The 12,039-nt window shown below is 38.1% G+C and overlaps 1 protein-coding gene across 7 annotated transcripts in view; it reads left to right on the top strand.

The window, feature by feature from the left end:
* Positions 1 to 12,039, top strand: part of COL19A1 (collagen type XIX alpha 1 chain) — a 181,402-nt gene that overhangs the window by 134,168 nt on the left and 35,195 nt on the right. For all 7 annotated transcript variants that reach the window (XM_017739315.1, XM_017739316.1, XM_017739312.1 and 4 more), the window contains 10 exons: positions 1,203 to 1,265; positions 2,041 to 2,085; positions 3,064 to 3,099; positions 3,996 to 4,031; positions 4,142 to 4,195; positions 6,105 to 6,158; positions 9,495 to 9,548; positions 10,803 to 10,892; positions 11,489 to 11,533; positions 11,640 to 11,717. In XM_017739315.1, coding sequence (XP_017594804.1) covers positions 1,203 to 1,265; positions 2,041 to 2,085; positions 3,064 to 3,099; positions 3,996 to 4,031; positions 4,142 to 4,195; positions 6,105 to 6,158; positions 9,495 to 9,548; positions 10,803 to 10,892; positions 11,489 to 11,533; positions 11,640 to 11,717 — 555 coding nt within the window. The remainder of the gene's footprint in view (positions 1 to 1,202; positions 1,266 to 2,040; positions 2,086 to 3,063; positions 3,100 to 3,995; positions 4,032 to 4,141; positions 4,196 to 6,104; positions 6,159 to 9,494; positions 9,549 to 10,802; positions 10,893 to 11,488; positions 11,534 to 11,639; positions 11,718 to 12,039) is intronic.

Here is a 12,039-nt window from a genome sequence, read left to right as displayed (position 1 = left end):
AAAATGCAAAGACCATACGGGTAGTTATTTGGTCTAATAGCCTTTTTCTTTCTTTAGTTTTTGGCTCCATGTATGAAAAAAAGAGCACAACTCAATATAAATCATAATTTGTAGTGTACTCATAGTAACAGACACCTGGATTCTCAGTCCAGTGGTAGTCAATTACTTCTCATCAATACTCAGGTATCTGGGTATCTGCCTCTTGCTCTGAAGCTGATTTTGGTAATTATTATACTAACAGTGTTACAAACCCTAAACACCAAGACAAATCCATCAGGCAGTTAGAATTTCTAAAGTAATTACTGATTTTATTCAATTTATATTCAACCAACTTCTGAAAATATTAACGGGGCGTAAGTGGCACCTTTATTCATTGTGATGTTTTCCCATTTTAGAGCTATGGAAACTGGAACACAGCAAGGGGAGTTAACTTGCTCAGGGCTCCTGCTCACCCCAGTGGCACATGTTCTAGGACTGGGATTCCTTGGGTCTTGACTGGAGCTTCTTTTTCGGGATCATTGGGGTTTTGTTGCTTCTTCCACTGTTATTGCAAAAAAGCATGTTCCCCTTAGGAAGTCTGAGTCTGACTTTGTGAAAAGGAAACCGTCTGTATTTTATTGTGTCTTTCCCTTGTAGAGAAGAGTAAATAAATGCAGTGCAATAACACAAGTATACAACTTGAACCCCTAGTCCTTAAGTCTGTCTTCTTTGAGAAGCAGTGTGAGGAGCCTCTTCCCTCTCCTTTTGTCTTACTACTGTAGTAAACTTAAATTAGTTATACTTTTTCTTCACATTTCATGCTGCTCAAAATTAAAGAGCTTGTGGTTCTTTTTCATAGAAGTGGGTTTTTTGTTCTTTTCTAACACACTTGAGAAATGTATTGTAACAATGAACATAAAAATATGTTGTGTCGAACTTAAAAAAATCATAGATTTGCATAGCAATAATCAACACAGACATTTCCCTTTTATGCTTTTGTTCATCTTCTGCTAGTCTGGCAGGAGTGTGAATGCATGATAAAGGATGTGTTCTGCAATACACTACCTAGTTGTACTGCATTGGCATTTATTATCCTTTCTAGTAGTAAATTAGGACTTCTGAATTTACAACTGCTAAATAGCAAGAAATTGTTACAGTAAATAAATTGTTACTGGAAGTAACTAGTGATGTTTTCTGATCTTTGTGGTGATATTTCTTTCCAGAGTGATACAAGACTACTAGGAGTACTTGGGACCCCTGGACTTAAAGGGCAGAAGGGAGACATTGTAAGCATTTGGGATGAATTTGAGAAGTTTCAAAGCGCCTATCTGACCTGTCCCTGCCACTCTTAACACAGTGTGCTTTATTTTATCTATTGCAATGGGCTTTGAAGGAATAGATTTTTGAGGTGACTGGCACTTTGATCTGTGTAGTCCAATATCCAACTCATCATGCTATCCTGCAGTGGCAGCATATGATCCTTTCTCCTCTAGCATAAATAGAAATGGAAAATGCTGGAAGAATTATGTGTGGTTTCTATAATGCCATCTGAGAAGTCAAATGAGCTGCCCTGCCAGTTATGTGGGAAAGACTCTGAAAAAGTTGGAATTCAGAAAATATTTTGGATAGTAAATAATTAATATTTAAGTGGTTTCTCTGTAACAAGGAGACTTTCTATACCAAAAATACTCATAGACAGCCTCTAAAAATTGCATGGATGTCAAATTCTGAATCCACACCACATGGCAGTATACTGTCTATAGTTATCTGTCCTGTATAAACAGCTAACTGATACTTTAAAAATTACATGCCTTTCAAACTTGTAAGAGAAGAGTGTTCTGGGTATGTGACAGAATTGACAACATTTTATTGAGAAGCCTGCAGATCTGCTATAGAAAACAGTCATTTAAATTCATTTGCAGATGTTTAAAGCTCGATTTCCATTGTAACAATAGTTAAGATTTTGTGGCCCACACAGAACAAAGTACAGTTAAAGAAGAGGACGGGTTTATTTACATTTGTCAGAATACAAAGATTTTAAATATAATTTTTTTTTAAAAGGGTCAAAAAGGAGAATTGGGAATGACTGGCGCAAAAGGAGAAAAGGTGAGTCAATTCCTTGCTTCTGTGCTCATGTGTTATACTAGAAGTTGATTTAATGTACTGATTATGAATGAAATCTTGTAAAATATACAATGGATCAAGAAAAAATATTTGGGCATAGGAAAAGTTGCCAGTCTCTAAATGTCCTTAGTACTTTATTCAAGCCCCTCCTTGGGAGTATATTTACATATGCAAGAAAATTTCCCTGTATTATTAGCTCACAAAGTCCTCATCTTTAAAAACATTCATAATTTTACTTAATACCAGTTTAAAATTATTTTTATATAAGTTTATAAATTCATCTAATTATCAAATTCATGAGACTGCCTCATGAATTAGATGCCAGTCATACTTTTTCAAGTTATGAATGTGATCTTCAATATCTATATGGAAAAACAAGAACCTTTAAATTATTAAAATTTACAAATTAACTTTCTAATTTAGTATCTTTTGGTTTAAGCATAAATTTTACTGTATGATTGGGGGGAGTATTACTTGGAAACAGGTGTGTATTTTGCTATTCTGGGAATATGTACTGCCCATAGTTCTTCATCTACTGATTAATAAGTGTTTTGCTATTCAGCTGTGAGGCTTCTTGGTTTCTTTGGTCATATCCTTCTATATAAATAGTTTTCATGCAGGCAGAAAAGTTATTTTTACTCTGTTGATATCACAGATTTATGATTTTGTGTGTTATAAAGCACTCGTGTTTGACAATTTTTCAGATTTGGATGCATGATCACTCTCTTTAGTTCATGTTCCTGACCCTCCCTAATGCTCCTGCTTGAAAGGATCACAGATGTCATGGTCTTGGCATCAAATCAACATCATCCCTCAAGTAAACTTTTGTAGTCCATATATTTGCATTTTAGAGAGTTTTAAAATGGCCAGATTTTCCAGGACACTTCAGCAAAACCAGACACATGTACTACTTGCCATTTTAAATAAATCTGTGTTAATCGCTTTCCTACATTTCCTTAGGGAGAACCTTCTGAAAAAGGGGACAAGGGAGATCCAGTAAGTATAGCATGTTTTGAACTGGTGTGAATAACGTATATTTGAGATTACTCTCATACCATATTCATTCTGTAATTCTTTTCTTTGTAGACATTCATTAGGTGCAGGGATTATGTGGGATAGCATAGGTGCTGTCCCGTTCTTACATATGCATGACGGTCTCACAGGTTATAAATAAAACAGAGATGCCCTGTTCTTCAGCATTTCTGTTGCTGGTACAGTCCATGAACTGAGTTAAAAGCTATTTTATTAATCCCTGAAGATTCTTTTTTTCAGCTTTTTCCCAAAGTTTTATGTGGCCTGAACTGTACTGTTTTGATGCCATCATGTGGCATTTAACATCAGACTGTTCTCATACAGCCATTTTATGTGTGCAAAACTTTTTTGTTATTTCAAGGCAAATTTTCAGAACACTCATTCTGTAAGAGTCTCTTTATCTATGTTACTCATTTTAAATTAATTATTGTCCTCTCTTACGATATTCGACAAAAGCTAGTTATGTTTTTTAACATAAAACTCAAGGTTGCTCAGATATTTGTGATTAACATACTATAATAACCAAAATAAGTCCTACTTCAATAATGTGTGGTTTTGGAGGTGAATACTGGGTACCAGAAGAGATGTAGTGGTGAAGAATAGGCTTTTGACTGGAAAACCTCTTAAAAAATGTAGTGTTTTCAAATATTTTTCCTTTAAAACACTGGGAAAACTTGCAAAAAAATTAGGTTGCAAGAGGAATGCCTTTCAGAGTTTGCACAAAGCATCAGAAAGTCATTAACATGTTCTCAATATTTAAGTTTGCAAACTGTATTACAATATTTTAAGGTCGCAAATTAAACTCTTAGTTGATCTTAGTTAAACTTGTAACTTCTTATGGTTGTATTTGCTATTTTCAGGGAGAGACTGGAATGGAGGGATCAAAAGGAAATAAGGTATTTTTTGACTTGTACACACTACATATATTGCCACTATATGTAGCTGATACTGGGAGACACAGCAGTAAACTTGGATTTTTTTTTTTCTCCTCAAACAATATCATTAGGGTGAAATGGGAGATCCTGGACCACCTGGTCTTATTGGAAATCCAGGATCAAAGGTAAGTGAAAGTTATTTTATCCAATAGCAATTGCATCCTATGCTATCAACTCTTTAGCTAGTATTAATGGGCAAAGAATGCAAATAGTTTATATCAAAAGTTTGTGCTTGGATCATGGCTATTTTACATAAAATTTACATTTTACCTAAAGTTCTTGTTGGTCTCACTGTCACTCAGAAAGGAATATTTAAGTTATTTTGTCACTCAAGAATATGAGTACCCATTTTGCAATTCGAAATCCTCTGGTAGCTGGGTGTGTGTATTCTCTTTATGCATTAGTAGGGCAAGGAGTAGCCACTGCCAGTACTTTAGTAGTTCCTTTGTTTAATCCTATGAGACAGGAGGTAATGTCAAAGCAGTCGTGGACTTACTTTGAGTCTATCCTCATAGGCAAACTCAGAAAGTGTGGACTGGATGAGTGGACAGTGGCTGGATTAAGAACTGGCTGAACAGCATATCCCAGAGGGTCATAATCGGTGGCACAGGTCTATTTGCAGGCCTGTCACTAGTGGTGTCCAATACTGGGCCCAGTCTTGTTTAACTGGTTCATCAAGGACTTGGATGAAGGAGCAGGGGCCTCCTCCGCAAGTTCCTTACAACTCAAAGCTGGGAGGAATGGCCAATACCCCAGAGGGCTGTGCAGCCCTTCAGGTTTGGAGAGATGGGCAGAGAAGAACTGTCTGAAATTCAACCAAGGCAAGTGCAGGGTCCTGCACATGGGGAGGAATAACCGTAGGGGACAACCTGCTGGAAAGCAGCTCTGTGGAAAAGGACCTAGGGGTCCTGGTGGACAACACCATGAACCAGCAGGGCCCTTGTGGCCAAGAAGGACAATGGGATCCTGAGCTGCATTAGGAAGAGCATTGCCAGCAGGTTGAGGGAGGTGATCATGCTCCTCTACTCAGCCCTGGTGAGGCCACATCTGGAGTGCTGTGTCCAGTTCTGGGCTCCTCAGTACAAAGGGACATGGAGCTCCTGGAACGGGTCCAATGGAGGGCAACAAAGATGATTAAGGGACTGGAGAATCTCTCTTACAAGGAAAGGCTGAGGGAGCTGGGCCTGTTCAACCTTGAGAAGAGGCAACTGGAAGGAGACCTCATCAATGTCTACAAGTATCTAAACAGTAGTGTTGAGGTTTCCAGGTCCTTCTTGGTGGTGCTGAGCAACAGGACAAGAGGCAAAGGACAGAAACTGATGCACAGGAAGCTCCACCTGAATAAGAGGAAGAACCTGTTTACTGTGTGGGTGACTGGAACAGGTTGCCCAGGGAGGTTGTGGAGTCTCCCTCACTGGAGATATTGAAGAAACTCTGCAACATGCTCTAGAATCACCCTGCTTGAGCAGGAAGTTTGAACAAGATAACCCACAGCGGTCCCTTACAACTTCACTGATTCTGCAGTTGTGTGATTCTGTAAGGAAAGTAACTGAAGCACAAGCATTCTTGAGAATCTCTCATGATATCTTGAATTGTATCAAATAAAGGTGGAATTAGGAACTGTTAAATCTAACTGCCACCCAACACTATTCATGTTGGATAGTACCTGAACTTTAGATCATGAAAGAAGGCTGAGTGAGAATGGATGTGGCAAAAGAAGCCACAAAATTGTTGTCTTAAAAATGATTCTTGAACTCTTGATTTATTCTTTTGTTATGTCTTTCCCTTTAGGTATTCCATTTGTATTTACTTCTATTTGCTTTATATACATACATTGGATTTTGTACATATCGATATACAAGACTTATTGAACTAAACATTAGAGTAAGGGAGAATGAGCCAATTCTGTACTTCTTACTCCATGTGGAAGATCATTCTTAATGCCAGATGTTTTAATGTATTTATATATAAGAATGCTTTACACCATATTATTTATTGACTTTTACCTCAGTTGTGTATTGTATCATTTCACAGGGACTGCAAGGCCCTCCAGGACCTGTCGGACCCAGGGGACTGCCAGGAGAAGTTGTATGTATTGTGCCATTTCACCGGCTGTTGCAGTGTGGTGTGTGAACTGTTAGTCAGTGAACAGTGCCACAGATGTTACCATAAGTGCTCCTTTTGTGGGTACTACTGTAGTTATCAGGTGTTGAAGCATAGTAGGATGGTATGCCTCCCTCAACAGGCCATTATCTTGAATTTCAATAAAGCCGCTATATACTGCTTCTGACACTGACGGCCTGGAGTGGATCTGGATAGTGGGGTTTATTTAAGAACCACTGAAATGAGAGCTTTTACCCTTCTTGGTTATCTCTCCCTCGTCCCCCTGTTAGTGTTATGTTCATTGGGTCCTGGCTTCCCATTCCAGCAGGGAAACCATTGCTTGGCTGGGATGGTTAAGCAACAAGTTGTCTTGGTATGTATTGTGCAGCTGCTCACAGTTACCAGGCACAGATGTTACTGGGCCAGGCTCCCCAGAGATGCAATGTGCTTGTGGGTGTGAAACTGGTGGGTTGGGAGTGTCTAGCAGTGGTACTTCCCAGGAGAATTTGAATGTTCCTGTAGTTATTGCGCTTTTGGGTGCCCCACATTCAGGTCTGCCAACTGACCGGACTTTGTCAAGGTGATGGGGGTCTCCTTCATGGGGATTTTAGTGTACCTCCTACAGTTATGCCACTGGGCAACAGGCTGATGGGTCTGCTGGCTGGTTGGGATTTCTCAAACTGTAGGTACCTACCCCAAGATGCAGCACATCTGTAACCCTTGTGCCTCTGGGCAGGGGGAGCACGCATGGAACATCAGTCCAGTCTGGTTTCTCTAGGAAATTGTTAGCCACTGTTCTACTAAACTTGAAGCTGCCCTGGGCATTTAATTTGACACCCACATATAGTAGAAGCCTCTCCTGGGGCAGTGGCTGCCTGTGTCCCTTCCACATTATGGCACAATCCCTCTTTCAGTGTGCAGACAACTATGTTCTGCCTGATTCCCTGTCTTTCAGTCCACAACACTAGTGGTGTCACATAACCTAACAAGTGGCACCTACTCCCTCCTCTAGATTCTTGTACCTCCCTTCCTCCATAAACCATAAAATGGCTTTTAAGTATCATTTTGGAGGTAAGAGTAGTTAGATCCGAGAAGTGGATCAAGAAAAGCAGACAATAAAAAGCTTAGCTTTAGCCTGGCAGTTCAGCCACTCACTTGAAAAGGAGTGGGATTTCAATCATTGCTCTGTGTGTGGTTTTGGTTTCTATCTTTTTTCTACCAACAGGAGCATCTGGAAGCTGATGATGCTGCATTTTGTCTTAGGCCTTTCCACACATGCTCTGAGACTACATTGTGGAAGAGAACTCTTATTTCTAACAGATTTCTGAGTCATATACCTTATTAATATTAAAATACCCTTCTGAGTGGTATTTTAAGCTGGCAGACTTTTTACTGGTGACCTGTTAAAAGTCTTAGGGATATAAGTGAAGTGACCAGCGGAGTACAGCATTTTCAGCTCTTGACAGGGGAAAAAACCACTAGTACTTAAATCTGCATGTAGTCATTTTATATAGTGTTACTTAATGACCATTTCTTTATATCTTATTTTCCTAATCAGTTGAGGCATATGTTTTTTCAGTTGTGTCTGATTTACCTATCTTCAATAGTTTGTAAGTCTTATCTGCTGTGCTTCTTTTTATGTACAAATCACCAATCCTACAATGAAAGATAAAAAATACTTATTTCTCTCTTGCTTGTGTTGCCATCATACCACTTGAGTTCATAATTGCTGTTTTTGAAACTGCTGTTCTGATGAATCTTTGCTCAAGAGAACATTATGAACAGATAAATACTAGTTATAATATATGTAAGTCCTAGATATAGATGATCCTGAAGACTCATATTTGTGCACATAATTCTAGTTGTCTTAAAACATAAATTTAAATATATTATAGACACTGTGCTTAGCTCCAAGCTTCTTGGTTTTTTATCTTCTAAAGATGAAACATTATAGATTAAAAAACATAGTAATTCATTTTATGCAGTATGATGAAAATTATGAAAGTTTGAAAATCATTTTACATCAACTTACATTATCAAAGAGGCATCTAGCAAATAAAAATTACTTCTTTTGCTTTCCTAAGAAACCACTTCAGCTTGGTCCAACCAAAAAAAAAAAAAAGATAAATTTGGGGAATCCTTAGAAAAGAAGAGAGAGAAGAGAGACTGTATGTATTTTATGCCAATATTAAAAGTAGATAGGGTTGGCCATGATCACTAAATTTAAATTTACATATTTTTTTTCTTTCTTATCCTTTTAGTTTGGATGACTGGGTGAAATGGGTAGATGTCTGTCTGTATTAAGTACAGAATGCAGCAGAGAAAGCTGCTGGATGTTCACTACTGGCATGAAAATGTTGTCATATGTCAGTGTTCACAGAACTGTTTTACACTGAGAAGAAAAATTAAAACAATACACACTTCCTTGTCTTTTTCTTAGAAAGTTCATTTTTCAGTCCGGCTTAAGTTTCTTACTTAGATTTTACTGTTCACTTTGGGCAATTTTATCCTTTACTGTGAAAATTACTGGTATTCTTAACAAAACACTTGGCTAAATATTTGGTTGAATAACATTGAAGGGTCATGAAAAACGTTTTCTGTATTTGTTGCAGTATAGTAAGAGAACCCAATTAAGCCTTACTTATTATTTAAATAGTTTCTATTTAAATTTTAATCTTTTTCATTTATCTTCATTTCTCTGCATTTATAATAATCCTTCATGTAAAGGACAAGGGAAAATACCAAAGTTAAAATCAAAATGTGAAAGATGAGAAGACTTAGACAAAAGAAAGGCTGGAACATACTTTATTTACTGAAAATGTTTGACGTCCATTACATATCTAAAACATTTAAAGGGATTTGTTGGATTAACTAATGTGAAGGAGTGGGAATTCATTGAGGCTTTTAAGATACTGGTTTGAATAATTAACTAGTAAAGGAAATCATGCAGCCCTCCATGGGCAAAAAAGATGAGACACTTACTTAAAATTCAAGTTTTTATGTGCTACTGCCTTCCTTGAAAAAAAGATCGATTTTCAAGACTTGGAATTACTTTGAAATAAAAGAAATAAACCTTTTGGTCTCTGCCATTCTGCCCTGATAGCATCCAGAAAATAACCTCTATTATTACATTTTAACTTAAAGAAAAATTATTCATATATTTAATTAAGGAAGCATTCATTAACTTATAGTCTTTAACATTTGGGGTCAATACTAATGCACAGTAAATATTCCAGTGTAAACTAATTTCCATCTGTATTTTTAGGTAACCATTAAGGGAATAGCTATAAAAATGTACAGTTATGTTTTTATTAATTCCAGGGCTTACCGGGAGAGCCTGGGATACCGGGAAACCCAGGAATTAAAGGAGACAAGGTATGTTTTAAGTGTTTTTAATTAAACTTGATATGTTGAAGCATTTTAAATTTTCACTTTAAGAGTAACCTTCCATTCTTCTATAGTGCATCTGTGTGGCTGTTGTAGGAAGTGACTTTAAAATGTACCAGCAGCAACCCCCTGTGTCTTGGAGGAGAAATATCTCTGCATTTGGAGATGATTCAGGCCAGTTTGGCATCCCAGTTGCTCTTTAGATGAATAATTTAGGTAATATTTCAAGGAGGTTGGACTGTGCCCTTACATTAAATCTGTGCAGTGCAGAAATGTCAGTTCAGGTCCTGACTACAGAACAACCTTTCAGTGTAATGTCCTACCCAGACTAATGAGTAAAATCCCACTTTGCAGTCAGACATATTCATCTTGGCAGAGCTCTAGGGCAGCTACACTGGCTCAGATGTGAGCCAAGGCTGGATCTCTTTAGGACATTGTATTTTGCTGTGCAGAAATGCCTTAGTTAAAATTCGACTACATCAGCAAGAGCTAGAAATTATGTGTGCATATACTGAATGTAAAGGAGGAGAAAAAAAGAGGATATACAGGTGTGCTCTGAGCTGTGTGAGGCATTGTGGCATTTATACATTGTGGGGTACAAGGGAAACCAATAAAATCCAGTTTGAGGAAGTGAGCTGAAAGAAATGCAGAGAAAATAACTGGAACAAGCACAAAAATGTAATCATCTTGCAAAATGGGAAGTGGCAGATTCCGGAAGAATCACAGAGAATGTTGCAGGAGCCTGTAAAAGGCAAGAGGACAGCATAATAAAAGGCACAAATTTACTGTGTAAGCATCAGGAGTTTAGAGATATGGAGCAAGTGACACTGCATGTATTGAAAAAAGGAACAGAGGTGTAAAGAGGAATACGCTGAAGACCCCAGGTTTACCACTAGTGGTTGCTAGTTGGGGAGAGACAGCTGTTGTTTCAGCTGTTGCTATGAGTTAGTTGGCAGGGTTTAATGATAACCTGTGTATCAGGAGCCCGGGGAACAAGAAATGCAGATCAGATGCATTGCAAATGTGGGAAACCAAGAGAATACTAGTTATAATTAATGGTTACATGATCCACGTCTCCAATTCTGTAACTTTTTGAAGGAAAATATGAGGGATTTTTTCTTCTCTATATCTTCTCAAAGTACTGGCACTTTCTGTGATAACCCTGATAATATATAATATCTAGAGTTTTTTCACAGGGGAAAATTCTCACATTTCAGTTAATGATTCAAGTTTATTTTGTAGGGTGACCCTGGTGGAATTATGGGACCTCCTGGTCATCCAGGTCCAAAAGGTGATATGGGGCCTCCTGGACCAAGTCTGCCTGGAAGACCAGTAAGTTCATAATCTGAAAAGACTTTTTGGCTTTACTTCCTTCAGGGGCAACTGTGAAAGAATTCTCACTGTGCAATGAAAGTAATCATAGAATGTTTTGGGTTGGAAGATACCTTAAAGATCGTCTAGTTCCAAACCCCTGCTATGGGCAGGGACACCTCCTACTAGAACAGGTTCCTCAAGGCCCCATCCAACCTGGTCTTGAACACTTCCAGGGATGGGGCATCCACAACATCTCTCAGAAACCCATTCCAGAGCCTCACCACACACAGTAAAGACTTTCTTCTAATACCTAATCTAAACCTAGTCACTTCCAATTTAAAGCCATAAAGCAAGTATTTTTTACTGTAATTTCAAAAGTGAAATATATTTTACAGTGGTATTATAAGTGCATTAAAATATAGTCTAGAAATAGTGTAAGAATCCCACAAGATCCTAGTGACACTGGCACTAGTAAGGAAGACATGTAAACTTGTCGTAGTTCATTTCTAAGGGCTGGCTAATTTTGGCAATTAAATTCATCTAGTGTCTTGGATTTCAAAACATAATTTGGCTTTTTCTTGTTTTTTTCGTGTTTTGTTTTGGGTTTCTTTTAGGGTCCCACTGGTGTTCCTGGAAATCCAGGTCCAAGGGGGCCAAAGGTATGCAAAAAACATTATTTCTGTTTCTAAAAATATTTTTTAAAAGACAATATTGTAGTTTACATTTTCAGAGCTCTTGTGATGGAAAGCCTTGTACCTTTCACAGGGAGAAAGAGGACTACCTGGTGTACAGGGAGCACCTGGGGAGATGGGGCCGCCTGGAATAGGCATTCAGGGATCACCAGTAAGTAAACCAACACCCAGAATTTGGGCTTCTCGCTGTACATCACTGAGAAAAGGCAATAAGCAAACAAAGCATAATAAAAAGCCATGAGCTCCCTTCTGGCTCAACTCCCAACTCCCAGTTTGCCTCAAGGGTTGCTGTGCAGTTTAAATTAAAGGGAGCTGATGCAGACATCTAAAGCATTCATGGTAAATAATTTGTACAGCAATAACTGTTTCAGTTATTCAGCTTGTTTCCCAGGGTTCTTTCTTTTTAATGCCTTTAAATAAAGTCATCTGCAGTGTCTTCAGAGTATCCAGTAAAAAAATTTGCTGACGGTGGT

The sequence above is a fragment of the Corvus brachyrhynchos genome, unplaced genomic scaffold (assembly GCF_000691975.1).
Source record: "Corvus brachyrhynchos isolate BGI_N302 unplaced genomic scaffold, ASM69197v1 scaffold136, whole genome shotgun sequence".
NCBI classification, from domain to species: domain Eukaryota; kingdom Metazoa; phylum Chordata; class Aves; order Passeriformes; family Corvidae; genus Corvus; species Corvus brachyrhynchos.
This window is presented reverse-complemented; position numbering and strand designations above follow the sequence as displayed.